This window comes from Drosophila miranda, chromosome 4 (genome assembly GCF_003369915.1).
Source record: "Drosophila miranda strain MSH22 chromosome 4, D.miranda_PacBio2.1, whole genome shotgun sequence".
NCBI classification, from domain to species: Eukaryota; Metazoa; Arthropoda; class Insecta; order Diptera; family Drosophilidae; genus Drosophila; species Drosophila miranda.
This window is the reverse complement of record NC_046677.1, coordinates 4040537-4061487: the sequence shown is the minus strand read 5'-3', so window position 1 is coordinate 4061487 and position 20951 is coordinate 4040537. Positions and strand designations below refer to the sequence as shown.

General features: G+C 39.6%; 1 protein-coding gene across 9 annotated transcripts in view; it reads right to left on the bottom strand.

Moving 5' to 3' along the window:
* LOC108162884 (dedicator of cytokinesis protein 11) overlaps positions 1–18766 on the bottom strand; it is a 30205-nt gene extending 11439 nt beyond the window's left edge. For 5 of the 9 annotated variants that reach the window (XR_004472770.1, XR_004472769.1, XM_033392796.1 and 2 more), the window contains exons 1-2: positions 17834–18765; positions 13728–13769 (exon numbers count right to left, since the gene is read on the bottom strand). Coding sequence is in view for 7 of the 9 variants with exons in the window: in XM_033392796.1 (XP_033248687.1) it covers positions 13728–13769; positions 17834–17929 (138 nt within the window). In the remaining 2 variants the exon portion in view is untranslated. Of the gene's footprint in view, positions 1–13727; positions 13770–17833 lie in introns of all 9 variants that reach the window. The other 4 variants (XM_017297836.2, XM_017297838.2, XM_033392797.1 and 1 more) reach the window with 3 other exon arrangements.
* Between the last annotated feature and the right edge of the window lie 2185 nt (positions 18767–20951).

The following is a 20951-nucleotide window of genomic DNA, read 5'->3' as shown; positions in this document are numbered from 1 at the left end:
TACATGTCTGGTCTCTCGCTGTAATGATATCTTCCATGTCTGATATTTTGTATAAACAAATTCATTTCGTTTAAACATTTTGCTGGCTGTTTTCTGTATCTTTTGTGGGCTTTTTGCGGGTTAGATTTTCCCATCGAAATGCACATGATAGCAAAAATAATTTTGCAAATGAGGAAGGTATTTTTGAGTGACCCAATTAATCCACTAGGAGAACTATTAGGTCCCACTCTTTAGTGGTTTTATATCACGTTATTGTTAGCTGATTTTCAAATTACAAGAAGACAAAACCCTAGACGAACTTTCCACAAATCATATTACATCTACAGATTGTACTCTATAAAGTCTTTAAGGTTAAATTTCGCCCTAGAAATCCTATTACATCCACAGATTGTATTCCATAATGCAATATTTTTATATATTCAATTTAAATTCTTTTAAAACTTAAACATTTTCACACATCAAATCAGCTGTCTTTGGAATGGATGGAATGTGGAACCTCTGCATGGTGTTATACGAAGCGAATATCTCCTTTCGCTTATGGTAACATTTGTTCACCGAAGACAACGTCATTCGCTGTCATTCAACGACTGTGCTGCTAATGGAAACGGTCCCCATTTCTCTTTCTCTCTCTCCCTGCCACTGTCTCTCTGAAAGGGTTAAAGTGTCACTTCCGTTTGACATTCTCACCTCCTTTAGCCCCTCTTTTTGCCTTCTGTCTTTTGGCGTATTGTCATTTTATTGTTTTCTTTGAAATTCAAGGTGTGTGTGTGTGGTGGGGTCTCTGGGGGTTGGGTCTCAGGAAGCGACAGGTCACAATGTAGGCCATGGGAATGGGTTCCGACGGAACATTTGATGGACGGTTAACTGCGCAGATACCAAACATATGAGGCCATCGAGGACATGGAGGACATTAAGGACAGGATTGTCGTAGGTTGGGATGGGATATAGGGTAAGGTCGGTATTTTTAGAGAAAGTTAATAAAATAATATTGCTGTTTTTTATGTCGCTTTTCCATACCGATATTAAAGTTTAATGATGCCGTTTCATCTACTCGTAAATATCCAAAATTTCTGTAGAAAACGCTCTTGGATAAGGGCAGATTTAACTGACAGAAGGAGCATCTTCCAAAAAGATCCATTAATCCATTATCCAACTAACAGCACTCGTAGGTATATCCCCCTGTATCTGTATCTCAACCTTAACCCAGGTCTAAAAAAAAACCAAACCCAACCACGCCCACAGGCCGCAAGACCCTCTCCCACTCCCACTGCCACTCTCCACTCTGGGATGTCAATGCACTTCTGCCACTTAGCCCGACGGACGTACGGACGTACGGGCCATGGGACATGTGCGCCACTTTGTGTGGGGGAAAGGCAATCTTCGTTGTAAGCCCAGGTCTGAGGTCTCTCGACTCTTGCCTCTCTTGGCTCTTGGCACGCACTGCATGCAAATTGGCAGACGGTCGCCGCTTGCGTAATTAAAAACCGGCGGCAGAAAAAGTCACCGCCACAGGCCCAGGCCGGGCCGACAACAAGTGCATGGGCATTAAGAAAATGAAGGTGTAGGCTTTCAGCAAATCAATTTTTGGACAAGTCGAAAAGCTAAAGCGACAAGCAATCGGCGATGGGCGACGGGCGATGTGCGAGAAAGTTAAGCAAACATTTGGCAACCTAAGCAGCACATATAAATTGCAGAAGGAGGATTTTCCAAGACTTTAAAAGCAATAAACTGCATCTCCCTGATGGTAGTACAAGTCCATTAGTCGACACGCAAATCTCCAGTAAAAACGGCTTCATCAACCACCAAATCAGAGTCGACCAACACGGCGTGAAGACCGTAAAGAGAGGCATCTCATCAGCGTCATCATCAGAGGGAACTATCATCAAGCCTGATCAAACTATCATCAAGGTGAAAGCATCGACAAGCAAGAGTCGACGATTAAGATACTCTTTAGGATCCATTGGAACACGACCATGGAACATATACATAGATGGAAGTCTAACAAAGAAAATGAATAGCAAATAAATAGCATTAACTGTTTTTATATTTTTAGAGATATTATACTGGATAATAAAAGTTCTTATAACAAAAGCTTGTTTTACAATTCCTTTTACACCTATGTATATGTTATAGTTCTTTGATCCAAGTGATTCCGATTCACTTAACGAAGAGATTTCTTTCCATTTCGGCCTTGCTAACTTCTAGCTAAAGTTATAGTACCCTCTCGTAATGAAGTGTACATGTATCTAATAGATATTAACATCGGACATCAACTATCAGCCAGATTCAATTTTGTAGTCAGCGGTTTTTGAGGTTTGAGGCGCCACCATGGCAGGCAGGCAGGCAGCAGGCAAAAACGTGACGTTTTATATGCATATTTCACTTGGAACATTTGTTGCCTGCCTCAAGTGGCATGTGGCAGCCACTGGGCCGCCACTCTCCACCATTGCCACTACCATTCCTCCCGCTTCCCCTAAGAGCTTGACTTTCATTGATTGAAGCAGAGGAATTGCCCTGGCGAATGTCTTGAATGTCACTTGAGTCGCCCTGCCCCTCTCTGCCTCTGGAATCTCATGCGCCCCTGCCACCCGCTTATCAGCTGAAATTGCAACAATGCGGCAGAGATGTCTGCATTAACATCTCTTGGGAGCTGCCGCAAATGGTGTGGGTGTGGGTGTGGGGGGTTACTCGGCTCATTTGAGTTTCGCTTTGAAGTGGAAACCATTCAAGTGGTCTATGAATTTAGCCCCCATCAACCCCTCCATACTCTCCCTGCCTCCCATTCAACCCTTTCTTTCTTCCTGATTGGCATTTTCACGGAATGAAAATGTGGAAAATTGTGACTAAATTTAGCTTTAACTTATTGCATACGTATATGATTTTTTATTGCTTTTGTTGCCGTTGCTGTTGGCTTTTCTGTCTGCTGAACTTTTGACCCACACGAAAATAGCTCTCCATTTTTCGTACTGAAAGCTTCTTATTTGAATTTATAAGTGGAATATGTGGAATGTAAAATCATTTTTAAGGGCAATTTGTAGGTTTTTTAGATCTAAAATGGTTTTAAAAATTTTTGGAATGCACTAAAGGAAGTTTCGATATAAAAACGAGGGGGAACGTTGTGAGTTGCTGCGGACACCGCAACTCTACGGTTATACCCGATACTAAGTCAGTATGGCTGTCCTCCGGCAGACGCCGCTAATATTAAACGACACGACAAAGAGTGCGTGCGAGAGAGACAGAAAATCAGTCTGAGCGTGACGTCGGGCGCTGCGTAGCCACTCCTATTGGCTATAAAAATGATCTGATCTGATCCAGATTCAGCAATCTGATAGATATGGTCATTATCTATGATTCTGCGTTCTTAGTTTTCTCGAATGTGCAATATTGTGGATGCCACAGATTTTCGTCCTTTGTGGGGGCGGAAGTGGGCGGGGCGAAGTTTTGAAATATTTTTGTAGCAGTGACATATCACAGAAGTCTGGATAGAAAACATCGTTGCTCTAGCTCTTATAGTCTTTGAGCACTAGGCGCTGAAGGGGACGGACAGACGGACGGACGGACAGACAGACAGGGCTCAATCGACTCGGCTATTGATGCTGATCAAGAATATATATACTTTATGGGGTCGGAAACGATTCCATCTGGACGTTACACACATCCACTTTTACCACAAATCTAATATACCCCAATACTCATTTTGAGTATCGGGTATAAAAAAAGATTTGAAGAATCATGAAATGGGGAACTTAAAGCACATAAAACACGAGGCGGAACGTCTAATTGTTATATATACCCTCTACTAACGGTTGAAACATAATACAATATAGAATATCTAATATTTTCGTGACACAGCCAACAAGTACATCGAGCCTTTACATCCGCTTCGTTCCTTCGTCTCGCATTCGAGTACGAGCCATATACATATGTATTGAATATTCCGCTCATCCGAAAGTGCTGATTGGTGATAGAAACAAAGAATGTCACCTTTTTCATGATATCACCTTTTAGATGGTATGTTCTGCAAGAAGTTCAACTACCAGACATTAAAATACCACCAGAACCATTGAACGCAATCGACACAAACTCAGATTCAAATATTTTACTGAATTCCATACACATTCAATTCATGTTTCCAAATGCCGGGTCAAATAGTTCCCTAATAAAGGTCTGTCTATAATCATGATAGCCGGTAGAGGATTTCGAGAGTGTTAAAAAACGTATTTAAATTTACCTACGAATGGGGTGTTTGATAGGCGGTTAATATCTCTTTCTAAAGATATAATTAATGCGCTCTGACCACAGCTGATGATCTTCAAAAAGGAGCTCCCTAACAACTTTTAAAAATATCCTTTTATTGACATGCAACCTCCAGACATCCGATAGACTTAAATATTTAAAGGCGGTGCATGAGGGCTTATGGGCTGGGATGCAGCACAAACAACAACCTTAGACGGTTTTCCTTTTTAATGAACACCAATGACTCAAATGAGTTTGCTGCATTAAATCTCCACCTCCATATCGCCTTTCCCTTGCCTTTTCCATTACTCATCCATTGTTATATATGTATATATTTCTTTGTAATCGAAGGGTGATTTTTTTATTACAAATATTTCCATATTTTCTTATTGCATTTCCGCAACTCAAGGTTCCCCCATATCATATTCGCCCCAAAGTTTCCTTGAAATTATCCAGATATTACAGCTGCCCCCGTTTCCATAAGTGGATAACATTCCTATAAAACATATGTATTTGTTTCTTTAGATAAACAGAAATTACACAACATTATGGTTTAGTTTATTTTTGCAGTTTTTGCGATATGCCGGACAGCTGGCATCCGTTGTGGCATGAGGAATGTGGCACTCGTAAATTCCACAAAATTATGCCCAAGCAGACCCCGATGCGGAAAACTTACAAATGCATTCCCGATCGAAAGAATCATCTTTGCGGGAACCCATTTATAGAAGCATTCGGATCGGCGCGAATCATATTTTCAAATGCGGCTGGATCGCCACGGAATGCACTGATAAAAGTGCCTTTGCATCATCGTTTAAACATTATTTATATATATTTAGCATTGCTTTATCAGCTGAAGAGGTTTGGCCAGTCACAGGGAACTGGTTTCTGCCCAGTAAGACATATGTTTTGGTCATCATTGGCGGGCTGCTACTGTCGTCGAGGCGGGTTCAATGAACCCACATTTATTATAAAAATAAAATGATATGTAAGTGGAGATGGCGATGGAAACACCTCTATGGAAGGTTGGTTTTCCCACCCATTAAGGCGATGACAAGTCAGCAGTTTTCCTCGGACGTTCCATAAAACATTCCACTCTTCAAAAAGTGTTCAAAAACACTGACAGAAATCATTAAATTTCTCGCATTTCGCGCATTTTTTATGTATAATAAATTTTATATGTAATTTGTTTAAAAACTTTCTTCTTTATTCTGTTCAAAAAACTTTTCACCCAGTTTGAACGTTTCGATTTGTTAAGATTTTAATTTGCATACAAACATGCAACACGCCATGCCTCATACAACATGGTTATACCTAGCTTTTGTTGAACTAATGACACGACAAATGAGGAAACTTATCATTAGCCTGCTCCGCCGTTCAATTCAAGAGTAAAGCCATTTATTAGATGGCTTTTTGTTAGCTTCCACAAAGAAGGGGGGGAGAAATGAATGTCGCGAATACATAAATACCATTCAAATCACACGCATGTATGGGGGCACAATAATGCGACAACTATAGCATCACTTATACTGTATTCATAATGCACTAATCGCTCGCTGATCAGAGCATTGCATAAGCATCTCTCATACGTTATACGATAGACAATATACGATGATTCCATTCGGTTTCTGGGCGGAGTAAAAGTTCCGCAAGCACTTTCTTTTCTTGCATAATCTTTGGCTTTGATTTGTAGAGATTTTTAAAGAAAGAGAGACCAAAGATTATAGGTGGAGTAGAACACATGTAGCCACTACAGTTTCCAGAGAAATACCTTTAAGTCCGCTGACTGGCAATTGAATACTAAAGTTAAACTCTTTAACTCTTTGTTTTAGTTACCATCAATCATCGTCAACATAAGATGACGGCCCCTCTTCCTCTCAGGGAGCTTCTACTAAGACTGGAGCTCCTTCTCGTGCAAGTATTACAGGCACTTCCTGTAGAGGACATACTTCTGAGGATACACCACCTTCACCTAATGCATGTGGCACTCTGCCAAAGACTCTCTTTGGAATTGCCCCGGAAAGAAGCATCCCACGAAGGATATGGTGTTTTCCAGCATCACTTAGAGTTCTGGCGAATAAGAATGTCAGTCATATCCGGACGCCTTTTAAAGAAACGCAGGCTGTAGAGGAAGTCGATCGGCATGAAGTCGAAGGGGACGCCAGGACCAGGAGGAAGACCCCGGCATAGCAGGAGATTCTCGAGACAAATAAATATATTTTCTGCTATCGCAGACACCTCGTTTGAGCTGCGCTGCTCCTATTGGACCTCCTAATCCTATTCAGATCGCAATCCTCTCTGATTCATTTTGGTTGGACATGACATGCCTCACATGCCTCCGACTATGTATATGTTCTTTACTGATTCAAACTTATGCTTAAATATGAAAAAAGCCTCCATAGAAAATTTTAGAAATATCCAACGCCTCTTTGAGATCACAATTAGCATAGAAAAGTACTTGTATGCATAATGGAGCTGGTGGTGAGGGAAACCGTTTAAAACGTGTATCTTTAAGCGACTCAAGGTCAAAAAGGTATTGTAACTGGTTTCCCAACGAAGCCCTCTCGCGGGGAGGGGGGCTATTAGCCAATTTAACCAGAAGCTAAATACAAAGAAATACAAGAATAACCAGAAGCAACCTTGGGGACAAGTTGCACACAGAAAAATACGAGTAATTTGCCCTTAAAAAGGGAAATCAAAAGCGGAAAATCCGTAGAGCAGTGGCAAAAGCAAGTGCAGAAAAACCAGCGGAAAACTTAAGGCAAGAAAAAGTTCCCACGCAGGAAAACGAAAGAAAAAACCCACAATACAACAAAAAGGCGGAAAAAGACAACGGAGACGAAAACTAATAATATGGGAGTAGAGTGCGAGTGCGAGTAGAGTAGACATATGTACATAGGCCACCTCTCCTCTGCCTCAGTTCTTGGCGATGTGTGTCTTCAGAGAGCGAATACCCGTAATTAAACATCGAAGCGCACTCTGAAAAGAAAGTAAAAGAAAAGCCAGAAGGCATAGAAAAGAAAAGCGTACGACTACACACACATTTTGTGCAGAAAAATGTGGAAAAAATCAATCAAGAAAAGAAGATACCCTGGAAGGTCGTTGAAGGTATATACTTCGTAGGTTCCCAACAATATGATTAAGTCATCAGATGGATTCCACTTCTACGATTTCATTTCGAGTACATGAATATACTTGAAGGTTACTCACTTCTAAGCCACACTGGGAGAGGAAAATTGTTTAGTTTTTACTCAGTTTTAAGTCCATTTGTGTTAACTTATCGAGTCTTTGGTCGACCGTTTACGAAAATTATACGATAGTTTGGTTTCCCTATCGTTTTTGGGTGCCCCGGGATCTTCCACATATATATCTGTGGAAAGTTACAGGAAAAAAGACATACAACGGAGGGATACCCACAGAAAAAGACAGAAATTCAATAATCTCTGCCTCCTTCGCTGCCTTACAAACACCTTAAGAAACGCAGCATACCCTGTCGCTCTCCTGTAAAAGACAGGGTACCATTCCAATCAGCAGACAACACAACAATTGAGGCAAGGCGGTGGCTGTCTGCTGCTGGCTGTTGCAAGAATATTGTGTGTCGTTTCTTTAATTACAGACATCTGAAGATAGCACCGAAGCAGATATCTGCTTCATTTGTTGATGCCACTTGACGATGCCTGCCACTGGAAAGTTGACATTTTCAGTGCAGTTTTTTTCCAAAGGAAAATTGGGTGCCACCACGGGGAGGAGGGCAGGAAATGGGAGGTTGATTCTTCTGCCATGTGTGGCTGGTGCAACTTTCTAAAAAGAGTACTTAGCACTTTCAATTACATTCAAAGACCACAAACGACAGACAACAGAACAGAAACAAGAATCTGGCAAACTAATTACATTTATAGCCGCCACTGTAGCCGGGTCTCAGGTCTCGGCTCAGTCTTTCCCGATGCGATGATGGTTGGGGAGTGTGAAATATGTGTTAATTACACACCGAATGGCCATAATAAAATTCAAGTATCTTCTTATTAATTGCTCAATTGTGGAGATCTACACACACACAAAAGCAATGTCTCTTGCAGGGTTAATAAACTCTTCGTTTTTGGCCAAACGCTGGAGTGCCACACCCGTAATTCCATAATCTTTGGCTTGACATTTCTCGAGTGGCTAGAGAGGGCAAAGTGGGACCTATTCATTCAGCAAGTGGTAAGAAAACAAGTTTCAAAGAACAAGCAACATTTGTAGGATTTGTGGCATACTACACTGATCAAAAAAGAGCTAGGGAATAGTTGGGCAGGGCAACATTTGATAGGAAATATCATTCATGCTCATACAGAAATTTTGTACAGAAAAAGATACAGAAAATTGAAAGTTTATTACAATTGAAGATAGAAGTGTTTAGTAGGAGTTCTGAAAAGTCTACTGACTGGAGAATCGGAGGAGAGTCAGAAGTCAAGAAGAAACAGTGATCTCCCATACTTAAGGTATAATAATTCAGAATAAATTGTAGAAAATGTTTGATTAAGTATCATACCAAAGAAGTAATTCCCATAGTTCCCAATAGAGAACTGCATGAATCCAAAGTATTCATAAGATCGCAGCCATACTCATGCCTCTTTAATGCTTTCGATCTTCAATCAAATTTTGATTGGAGTCCTTCGGGCACAAGCAATTTTCCTCCCGATTGCTAGTGCTCTTTACCAGAAAATTAAATGGAGAGTAAGCGCGAAGAAAAACCGAAATTTTCGGATCAGACACAGTAAACTTTACGCCGAACGAAACGAATACCGAATCCCGCCGATTCGATTCGGTGCTGGGCTCCGATTCCCAATTGTCTCATTGTTTCACAACTATCATAAAAGGAACTTTGAACTTTGAAGCACCATTTCAACTCTACTACAGACACAAAAGACACAACAGCACATTGCCAAATACAAATACGAGTAGAGCAGGAGAGAGAACATCAGCTTTGTGCCATTCCCTATTTTGAGGGCAGTAGGGGAATCCCAATTCCAACTTTCATTCAAAGAAAACAAAAGGCTTGCACAACACAAAGAACAGAACTAGGAACAAGCAACACAACTAGGAATAAAGGTTACTGACATCGTCATATCTATGCATAGGGTATATGCAAAATGGGAATAAACTTCAGTGGAACTCTAGAACTCTGCAGCAATCCAATCCGTTGGGGGGTTTTATGTTTGCAGAAAACTCCAGGCACACAGCAGCAGAATAGAACTCCAAGCACACAGAGACCTGACATTGTGAGTTGTCCAAGCGGAAGGCGAGTTTTAGTTAGTTAGTTTACTCGTTTTGTTAATAACTTTTCTGTTTTTTCTCTACTGTTTTTATTGTTAAGTGTGTCAGCAATAGAAAAATCTCTGGCAAGTGCTAACAACTGAGTCACGCCCTGCTTTTGCTCTTGCTCTCGCCCCCTCTCTCTGGTTAACACTTTTTCTGGCCAAAAGTGAACGACATTTGCACAAGAAATATTCCCGAGAGCAGACAGTACTCGTATAAGTAGAATCGGTTCTATTCGATTCAATGCAAATGTCTCTATCCATGCAAATGGGGGGGTACTTTTCCTCTAAAGGAGGAGGAGGCGTACATACGGAGGTGCAAATCACTTTGCTGTAAACAACTTAAATGAATACAAACTTGAATGGCAAATGTCTGACTCTTGTAGCGGTGTGGGCGGATGGGTAAAGAGCCCCTCCACTGTGCTCCTCAACAATTGGTTTGCTATGTGGATGCCCTACAGCACGAGGTACTATGATTTGGAGCTGAAGTTCGTTCAGAAGAGACAATGGTAATGAAGGATAGTCGTTCACGCGTGTCTGGCATTGCAAATATTGAATGTTCCGCTCACCCGAAAGTTCTGATTGCTGCTATTGACATGACTTCCTCTATTTGTAATTGCTTTCGGAGATTGTATTGTTTTGTAAGTAAATGGTAAATAGATTCTATAGTTCTTTTAGGGTACCTAAATATTCGTTTTCCTTTGACAGCTCGTTTCTTGATTATTTTCATTATGCAATAGAGCAAAGTGCAACAGCAACAAAAGCAAACTCCACCAGCCTCCAGTTGTCCCCCCCCGCCCATCACTTCCCCCTTGAACTCCGCTCAAACAATTGTCAGCAATAATTGTCGCAAATAAACAAAACAAATATCAAGTGGAATATTTACAGAGGATGGCGGAGGCGTTGGTACAAAACACTGAAGAAGCTTTTTTTTAAGCCTTGGGGGGCCAGCCAGCGCTCCCGCTGTGGGTGTGTCTTTGTGGGCGTACCGTGTGTGGGTGGGCGTGGCAGAAATTGGAGTTTCATTTTTCGATGATTTCATAGGCATTTTATAAACATGTAATATTTTGACTCAGGGTTGGGCTGTGGTTGTGCAAGACTTAATGTTACTCTATCTTAAAAGTAATATTTACTTAAAGTTTATACAGAAATTGCTTCCAGTCCATCCACTCCCCTAAAACAATATACAATAAATCGATCCCAATCCCCTGAAAGACCTATGTAAATACCTCTCTTATAATCCTCTTCTATGTGTTTAATAATGATTCAGAATTGCCTTTAAAAGGATGATTATGATTCTCTTATGATTTCCAATCGCAATAATAATAGTTCCCTAATGATCTCCCCTACAAAACATTTTCGAGAAACTTTCCCATATCGAAAGAGAAACCACCTAAAACATACGAACTACACAAAAGGCCCTTCAAAAACATTTGTGAACTTCCTCCCTGCTTCTACTTTTGATAAGCTTACGACGGCGCTTACAAGACACGGTGACAAACCATTGAAAATCTCTTCACCTTTCTTACACCTTTCACTTTGTCTAGTGAGAGTTTCTCTCCAGCAGCACTTGACTTTTGGCACCTTTCTTAAGATATTCTCCTACCATTACCAAGCGTATCTCGAAAGCCAATTGGCATTCATTTCATTCACAGTTTTCCCTCCCATTAGTTCTAATTTTGTCGGTTGCCATAATTTATCGGTTCATAAAAATATCTACAATGTGAGGAGCAAAATTCTCTGTAAGAAAAATGATTATATTTTTGTTGGTTAAATGTTTTCAACAGCTCAAAGAAGGTGAAATTCTTGGTAAATCATAAAGAATGAACAATAAATAGACCCAAACAATAAACCCGATCAGAATGAGAACAAAGATTTATTCTGGTATTTATTCAATATTCATTTATTTATTTTGGCAGAGCGGTTTGTGTGGGCTTTTTGTTTGTTTGTGGGACAAACGAGAGCGAACTTTAAACAATTTAATTTAATAGCAACAATTTTTTGAGCAATTGAAGGTCCGCCACGGCAATTTGCAACTCAATTGGAGCGTAGCCGGCAGGGCGGTGATTTTTTGATAGGCGTAGGGGCATATGGTGTGTCCATGAGTCAAACTATGAAAAAGAAAATGAGTTCCACAGAAGTTCCACCTGCTGAGGCGAAAAGAAAAACCACCGTACGAGGAGTGTTTTCCAATATTTCGACTAGAGGATACCGAACCCATAAACATCAGTTTATGGATAAGGTGTCTGCAGTTTCTTCCAGTTGGAAATCTCTTTAACGAAGCTGGAAACATATTTTTCTGTTCTTTGGCTGTAATATTTATTATAATATTTTTAAATTGGTTTTAAAGATTTTTCTTGAAGTATAAACCGTTTTAATAATGCTACAAGTCCAATAAAAATTATAAGTCTAGGGTAAAATGGAAGATCTTTTAATAGATCTTTCATCTCTAATGAAAGCTAAAAAATGTCTTGTTGAATCATTAAAACTAGGGAACGAGTTTTTTTATGGATATAATATTTATCCAATCCTAATGATATTCTATAGATAGATGGATAGTAGCATTATCTTAAGCTATACGAAAAATCCAAATCAAATCTTTAAAATTGTGGAAACCACATAGAAAACGATAGTGGTAGAACGAATGTTAGAGAATTTTAAAAAGGATCTAACTATTAAAATGTCCAAGATCCAAAGGTTAGTTTGATTACTCTCTGGATCCCAGGGAAAAGTAACATCCAAAACACTATCCCCATTCCCATCCATCAAATATACCCTTCCACCCCACCTCCTTACGGTACCTCCTCTAACTAGAAATCCCGACGACTCATTCTCACTCCAAGACCTGTTTTCAGATGATGCTTCAATGCTTATTTTTGATGTAGGGGTTCGGTTCGAGTAGATCGTGTTCCAGGTACTGGTTCTGGTTGTAGCACGTTTTCAATGTCAATATTTACATGGACTGTCGCACGGTGGGGGGCTATATGAGGCGTTAGAAACCAATAAACACACTAAATAATCGTCAAACAGCGTCATCATCGTCATCATAATCATAATCATCATCATGATGATGTTCATTGCTTTTAATTGCTTTAAAAGAAGGCTTCTTCCTTGTTTGGCCAGTCGTGAATATAGTATTCATACAAAAAGAAAGTTTATCTCTTGTGAAAAATCAAATTAAAATGCTCATGACATATTAAAATTAATCTTGTGGCGGCCAGAGCCCAGCCCAGAGCAGAGAGGCAGAGAGATGTGCCCCCAAAACGAGGCGAAGGCGAGTCCAAGGTCAGATCAAGGAATCGATAAAACTTTTACCGGCTCCAAGGAGGACACATTGAGGTCACCAGCTTGTTCTGTTGTTGTTGCTGTTGCTGCTGTGATTGCTATTGTCGTTCGGTGCAAGGCACGCACTCAACTGGAATTGCTCTGGATATACATACATACTATACTTATTTACAGTGAGAGCTCCGTTAAGCGGACACATCTAGAAAAGGAATTAGGTTTCTATGTAAATCACTTTTAAAAGAAAAATCCCTACCATGCTTCTGAGCAGAAGTTCCATCTACATATGTAAGTCGGGTACATTCCCTAGACCATCTTCCCTTAGCAGACACCATAGAACAGGGCTTAGTGGGAGCTTTCATCCGTTTTAAGCGGAATCCATACTGGATGTCCGCCTCAGGAGCTCTCCTGAATGAAAGATCTTTCATCTTAATTTTTTGTTTTCTTCATTTCTAGGAAGCTTGACCCAAGAGCAGTCTCGGAGCAGATCATCACCAATAACCGGAAGAGCAGTAACAATAAGTACGATAGCAAGCGGAATTCTTTGATTCAAAAGTACAAAAGTACTGAAATTACTCGATCCGATCATCTTCTTTCTCTGTTAAGAAGGGACCCTTCGTAAGCTTCTTCAAAATCCATTTATCTTTACCAGATTTATACCAAAAGATTTAAAATAGTGCCTTAACTATGGGGCCGTGAAACGAAACCCCTATCCACGTAATATTCACTAGCTTTAACTTCTGTCGTTAAGCGTAATGGTGATTATATGTACAAAAGTACTCAAACAGTAGGTGTCCGCCCCAGGAGAAGTGGGAGGTCTCCCTCTAAGCAAACCGTAGGCTTCCCTCCCATGTAAGTGCTTTAACTAAACAATTATATACTATGTATATTTGCTAATATTATTATATATATTTTTACCGCAATAGAGAGACTAAGCTGATAGCTCCCAGTGCTGTTCTTCTAAAATGATACAGAGAAAAGTTATGGAATTAAGAGTTAGGGTTAGTATTCGATGATCTGTGTACACATGTGTATGATAAGATGAGAGCTATGCAGAGATATAGATACGACTCCAAGGGGGCAGGGGGCAGAGCAAACAGAACCGAAAGTAGCGTTCATTAAACAGCCAAACATCACGACAACAAAAAAGGCAGACGGGCAGGCACAAAAAATAAAATACAAGTTGGGAAACGATATTTCCGGCGAGGGATGAGGTGGGGTGTACGGCAGGGGGTGGGGAGAAACTGTGACCGACAGACGAGATATGTACGAGATATAGAATAGAAGCAGCGGCACGGAATACGTAGAATATAAACAATAAAGAGGAGATGCGCAAAAAGAGCAAGGTAACAACAATAGCAACAACGAAAGCGACAGCGACAGCAACAAAAACAGAAATCGAAATAAAAAGCAAATTAGAAATAATTAAAATAAAGACTCGACCACAAAATGACCTGGAAGGAGAATTTTTCAATTCAATAAAATGGATATATGTATGTAGGTGCATGGACTAAGAATGAGAATGAGAATTATGTACAAATTTACCATTTACATAAGATTTATAGATTTTCAGAAAGTATATTTAGATATTTAACATGTGATCAAAAGCGAATGATTGTGAGCAAAGGTTTATTAATGGACTGTGATCTGAATCAGTCAACAAATCTGTTAAGTGAATCGAATAAATTAAAAATATTATATTATAAAAAAACAACTATAAGAAATAACAATTATGTGAACAAAATATGGAAAACAAATTCTCATTGCAATTATTCCCCAAGTTTTCTTGTGGTGAAACCCTCAATATATTTAAACCGCATACACCCCACTAATATTCTTACAAGTTACACGGTACCAAACAGCAGGAAAGCAAAAGCACTTGAGCCATGACCATTTTACCTACTCCACTTCCTATTCCACACACACTCCACTCCACTCCACTCCACTCATTCACCCGTCGCCACTTCACACGTGAGAGACAGAGGGAGGGAGGGAGGGAGAGCATTCAATGAAACACTCATTAAACAGAGGAAACCCCCCCACCAGGCAGTCGCCAAACACATTGTGACACATTAAATATAATTAAACCATAAACAAAAATTAAACAAATTAGGTCTGCATTACGTGTACTAACTGGTTATTTTGTATTATAATCGAATGGATTAATCAACCCAATAAAAAGCACAAACTGTTTCCCCACTTTGGATTGGGAGACTTTCGTTTGGAGAGATCTTCGCAACAGTTCGTTTGTTTCAAGATTTGGGTTTGTTTTGGTTGCCATACAAGGAACCTTTATACACATTTATTGATGTTGTCTTGACGCTCAACATTATTGAGAGATGAGGTCATGCCCCAAAAAGGTAGAGGCTGCCTTGAGAAATATTTCTCTGAATGGGGATACAAAGAGCACAGTCATGTCCCATAAATCATTCGGGAATATTCAAGGAATCTGTCCGACTAAGTGAGAACTACACATGTGAGAGGATTAGGAGGAAACAAGGCTAAGAGATCTTGCAAAGAACTTTCTAATAACTCGCGTTAAAATTATCAGATTTTCTGTGAGTGAAATGCTATTAAAGGGGCCTTGAAAATGCAGTTTGTGAGTTAAGATATCTTATTTCTTATATAAACGCTCCCCACAAACATTTCCTCGCGTAATCACGTCGCAATTTGCTGATGCAAAACATTTCCAGACCTCTTCAGACCCTTGGGGGAGGGCTGCCTTTTCGCCCCTCGTAAATTTTGTGCTTAATGCAAACCACACAAATGATATTTACCCTGCGATATCGCATAACACAAACTGCGGCGGCACATGTTTCGAGCAATAATCTACACAAGCAAAAAGAACACACATTTAACAGGGATAAAATAATTTAATGTAAAATATTTTCTTTAAAGTGTGTCAAGACTTTTTATCTTTACTAATTTCTTTGGGGAAACCAAACGTAAATGTTTGTTAACTTCATTGTGTCATGACCCCATGAACTACATTAAAGTGAACAACAATTTTGTCGGCTATAACGAAATATTTAATTAATGTTGGAGCTGGCGATGTTAGGAGGAAAAGGAGAGAGAGAAATGTCCCCTAAAATAGACATAGAGCAATTTTCTATAATTTTGGGATGGGATGTGCAAGACCCCATGACAATGTTGGAATGAAGACACAGTCCACACTCCACTGCGGCCCACAATAGCCCACTCAACCATCAACCAATCATTAGAGACGGTACTGCACTAATACTCTACAGAGTACAGAGGCTATAGTTTAGTCGAGAAAGAGGATGCAGCATAAACTATGGGAGAATACCATCAATACTCGAAGAAACAACCAAAGATGGAGCTACATCTGCACCTGTTGCTGTTACGATCAACAAGGGTATCCAATACTTGGTTTGGCCTCCAAATCGAACCTTCTATCTCTATATCTATCAACAGCTGCTTATTATGGCTTGATTGCCTGTCGTACAGAGTTGATTGTCGATTGTTCGACTCTCACTTTACGCACTAATTGAATTATGGGAGAGGTGGTGGAGGATAGAGAGAACCCCCCACTCGTAATTGACATTGGAAGCGTGGATAATGGTGTGGCTCTAATATGATTTTCGTTGGTCTATAATGCAATTAGTGGGGAAATAATGTGTGGGGGAAGGAGAAGAGACCGCTACACGTGGGCGAGGCAGCCAAAAAAAAGCCAAATCGAGGCACGCCTTGTTCACAGACAAACGCCGATAAGAGGAATTCAAACAGGCTAAAAATAGTCAAAAAGCAAACAGACACATCGTTTTTATATTAGCCTTAAACAAACTTAACAACTGCCTTGATTAGCCTTAAACAAACTTAACAACTGCCTTGATTAGCCTTAAACAAACATACAGTTTTCGTTTAACAACATAAATTCCCCTCAGTGATCCTCCAGTTTAGGGAATTACCACTGCCGTGTGTTCATAGGCACACCTCATTATCATTAACCACGGAATATAAACAAAAGTGGATGCTGTGGAATGTATTACAACTCATGGCCTTGACGTGTCAAGCTCTCTCTCTCTCTAATCAAATCAACTTTACTCAGCAGAAAGAGAGAGAGAGAGAGAGAGAGCACGAAGAGTGGACAGAATTACAGGAAAAGTCCCACACGAGAGGAAGAACTAAACAACATTAGAGATGGACATGGGCTGTCCATACTATACATATGGGTCCATATCTCTATCCGAGCTAAATCTCTTTTTCAGGTATTACCATATTTTCATCCCCAACAGTTTCACTTGAGAATAAGTCTTCCGTCGCCCGCCCCCTCACACAACGAACCTAACGATGACTTGGCGGCTTATGCAATGGAACGTGAATGAATTATTTTTCCTTATAAAAACTTATGATCTGACGATGAAATGTGCTAAGTGAAAAGAAAATAATATTAAAACTCAAACATTTTGGATGTTTGCCAACGAAAGAGTCTCTGATTGTGTGTGTTGCAAGAGGACAGGGGAGTGGGGAAATATTTGTGGGAAATTCCGTTGAATAAAGAAAATATAGACAATATGGCATTTGCATGGATATAGTATCAATGGTACACAAAATTCTATATCATTTCGGTTTTATAAATTCCTCTGTTCACACACACAACTGCAACAAAAAATGAATAGTGAGAGAGAGAGAGAGAGAGTGGTGACACACCCACATGGAGGAAAAAAAAAAACCAACAAAAAACTGCAGTTTTGTACCGAAATAAAACTGTAAAACGAAAACAGAGAGCAGAGATACAGTAAGTGAGGATATAGCATGAATAGAATCAAGGTATGTACATATATCACAAGGTAATGCAGCACGTAACTGCCTAAGCTTCGATTTATCTTGGGGGTGGAATGAGATGCAGGTGCAGGGAGTTTTAATACAAGATGAGTCATAGCATGTGGCTCATTGCGTTTCAGTTGCGTTTGCGTACCACAAAAATAGGCAACTCGAAAAGCAGTAAATGCCTCACCTTGTATTACAGACACAAAATGCCGGCTAAAACAACGATTACTTACCAAAACGGCACTCTCACGCACCAGCTGAGAGACATTCTCTCTCATCTGGCCCGCCGAAGTTAGCTTATTCAAGCCGCGCGTAAATTTACGCTCCATTCTCTCGATTTCCTCTTCACCCTCCTCCTACTCCAGCGGCAAAGGGTTCGGGAAGCGTTGAAGCATGGAACAAACAAGTTGTTGTTGTTGTTGGTGCCGCTGCTTCTGCTGCTGTTTTTGTTGTTGTGCCAAAACCGGCGGAACTACGAAAATAGACACCACTACACATACACACACGTACACATACAAAAACGGACAGGATGCGCCGTAGTGAGCAGGGGAGCGCTGCCTCTGATCTGATGACTAATTCGTTGTCCTTTTTGCTTTTTTTCCGCACACTTTTCTCCAGCAGCCAGAACTTTTCCACTGGCTTTTCTTAATTTTCCTGCACAATCGGTAAACACGCAAAGGACTTTGATATACACAAAACTGGACCGCACCAATACACATAAACACTACATTCCAGGCCCTTATTTAGGGTGGCAGAAGGGGCCGCTGGGACCGGACCGGAGTGTATTTTTCAGCCTCTCGGCAAATAGCATCCCAAAAGAATATAAACAATATATTTTAATGAGTTCAGTACAGCTGTTTACACATTTTTATAGACGTGCACGACTTGTTGTTTTCAGCGGAGTGTGGTCGAGAAAAGATTCATAATTTGTGGGTTTTCGCGTGAACCATGTTTTATGTTTCAGTGGCGCGGCGCGAGTTTTTGCTGTTTCAATTTTTCAAAGCGCGCAACACTCGCACGACCGACGCGAACGAGTCCAAAATAATGTGTGGGGCCAGGCGCTAATTTGTGGGGTTTTGTGTCATACGAGCGATGAGCGTCAGTGATGCCCTGTTAGCATACTTCAAGCTATTTTTAAATTTGATTTTCCTCTACATTCAGCATGTTATAGCTTTAAATGTATAATGAATCTGAATTTTATCGCTGAATGCAGCAAAATTTTATATATATAAATAGGTATATATGTTTAATTTATATAATATCTGATATATTTATTGCCAGGTCCACAAACTTTTTTTTTTTTTTGATAACTACACGGAAACTCCGTTCTGACCCTCAGAAATATACCATATCATTTAAAAAATATACCGTAAATATACTGACGAATTCAAGTTCCATTTTACATATTCCTCGATTTTGATATTCCGCTGAATATTACTGGCTATATAGAACATTTAGCCATGCCATCATAATTTTATACGATTGATGAATCAATTTTCTATTTAACTGGTGTATTCTTAATACTTGCTTTTATTGCATTTTGCGTAAAAAGAGGTTTTAGCGAAATAAGTCAAACAAAAAACAAGTAGCGAAATAGGTCAATCAAAACAAACGAAAAAGGAAATTGCTCAATTTTGATATTCCATTGAATAATGCTGACTAACTAAATCTCTCAGCAATGCCCACATAGTTGTATCCCATTGATGAATACATTTTCTACAAGATTGGATAGTTTTTAATCCTTGCTTTTATTGTATTTATTGTAAAAAAAGGTTTAAACGAAAAAGTTAAACAAAAAAACGATCGCTATGTTGCGTGTAAGCCTTAGTATAGGCCTTGGTATACCCTATTTTATTAAATTTATATGAAGGTATAAATATTGATATGAAGATAAAATGTAACTAATAAACCCCTTTTCTCAAATTGACATTTTTTAGACACATTCATGTATATGATGAGTTTTTTGTATATATATCTCGATCCTGATACCTATTCTTGGTCTCTGCAAGAAGACAATAAGCTTTAAAATATCGTTGAAATATTGAAAACAATATAAAATAAAATTGAATAATATTAAAATATATTGAAACTAAATTGGTTTTGCCTGGTATGACAAACATATTCACAATTCTATAACATCCATTTCCCCCAGGGTATGTGTGCATGGAATGGGACTCATTGTTGTGAACCGGCTATTACAGATTCTACCCGATTCAAATAAATACCAAAATATACGGTCTCATTTCAAAAATATACCGTAAATATACTGACGAATTCAAGTTCTATTTTACATATTCCTCGATTTTGATATTCCGTCGAATATTACGAGCCACTTTGAGCCCTTAGCCCTGCCCACATAGTTCTATCCGATTAATGAATCAATTTTCTACAAGATATGTCTATTTTAGGGACTTCTTCTTATTGGACTGGGTGTAAAACAAAGTTTAAACAGAAAAGGTCAACAAAAAAATAGTGGCAAATAGCTCTCTTATAGCTAGTTACATTTTTAAACTACGGCTTTTACACTAGGGCAGCGAAATGCGGAGACATTTTTTTTACATAGAAGCATAGTGGGGGCAACCAGTTTTGTCGTTTTCAAACGCAGTTCCGTCATATCAGAAATCGACACAGCACTGCTGATTTTATACACAACATGTGCTGTTAAGCGGAAGATGTCAGCCGATTCAGAATGTGGCGCGTAATTTTAGTTCAAATGGAACGCATTGGCGGTATTTTGTGCTCTTACATTTTCTGTTGAGGCAGGCTTTAATTGCTTTTGTTTCCTATCTTATCGAATATAGCGTATACATAACTACCCCAGGATATGGTTATAATCTTTACTCAATTTAGAGATAACGTCACATTTCACACTCCACTCCAATTATTTTTTTCTTTTATTTAATTTCATACTTAAAGTCGACAAAATCAGTGATGATAATGGTATAGAAAGGATCCAAAAAGACATCTCTTATCTTAAGATATCACTCAGTGTGTTCATTCGAGCATTCGAGTTCTTGGGGTATCCGCTTCCCAAGTTCTGTTTACACCCGAAAATAACTTTTCCCATTCTCTTATCCAAATCTTGATGATGCATCACATTGTATAAGAGAGCCTACAATTGAGGGAATATTTTATTTCCAGAAGCTTTCCGTCAGATGCAACGCAATACATACGTAACATATGTATGTATGTATGTATGTCCAAAGAGAAGAATCGGATTAAAGATCGTCCCATTCAGGCTATCAGTACCATACCCAAGCAGCTCTTTCCTTCTTGTATCCCCCCTAGCAGGTCACTCCATGGCTAATTGGGTTGGCATCACACCACTCCTGCTATGCATGCTCCAGCTCG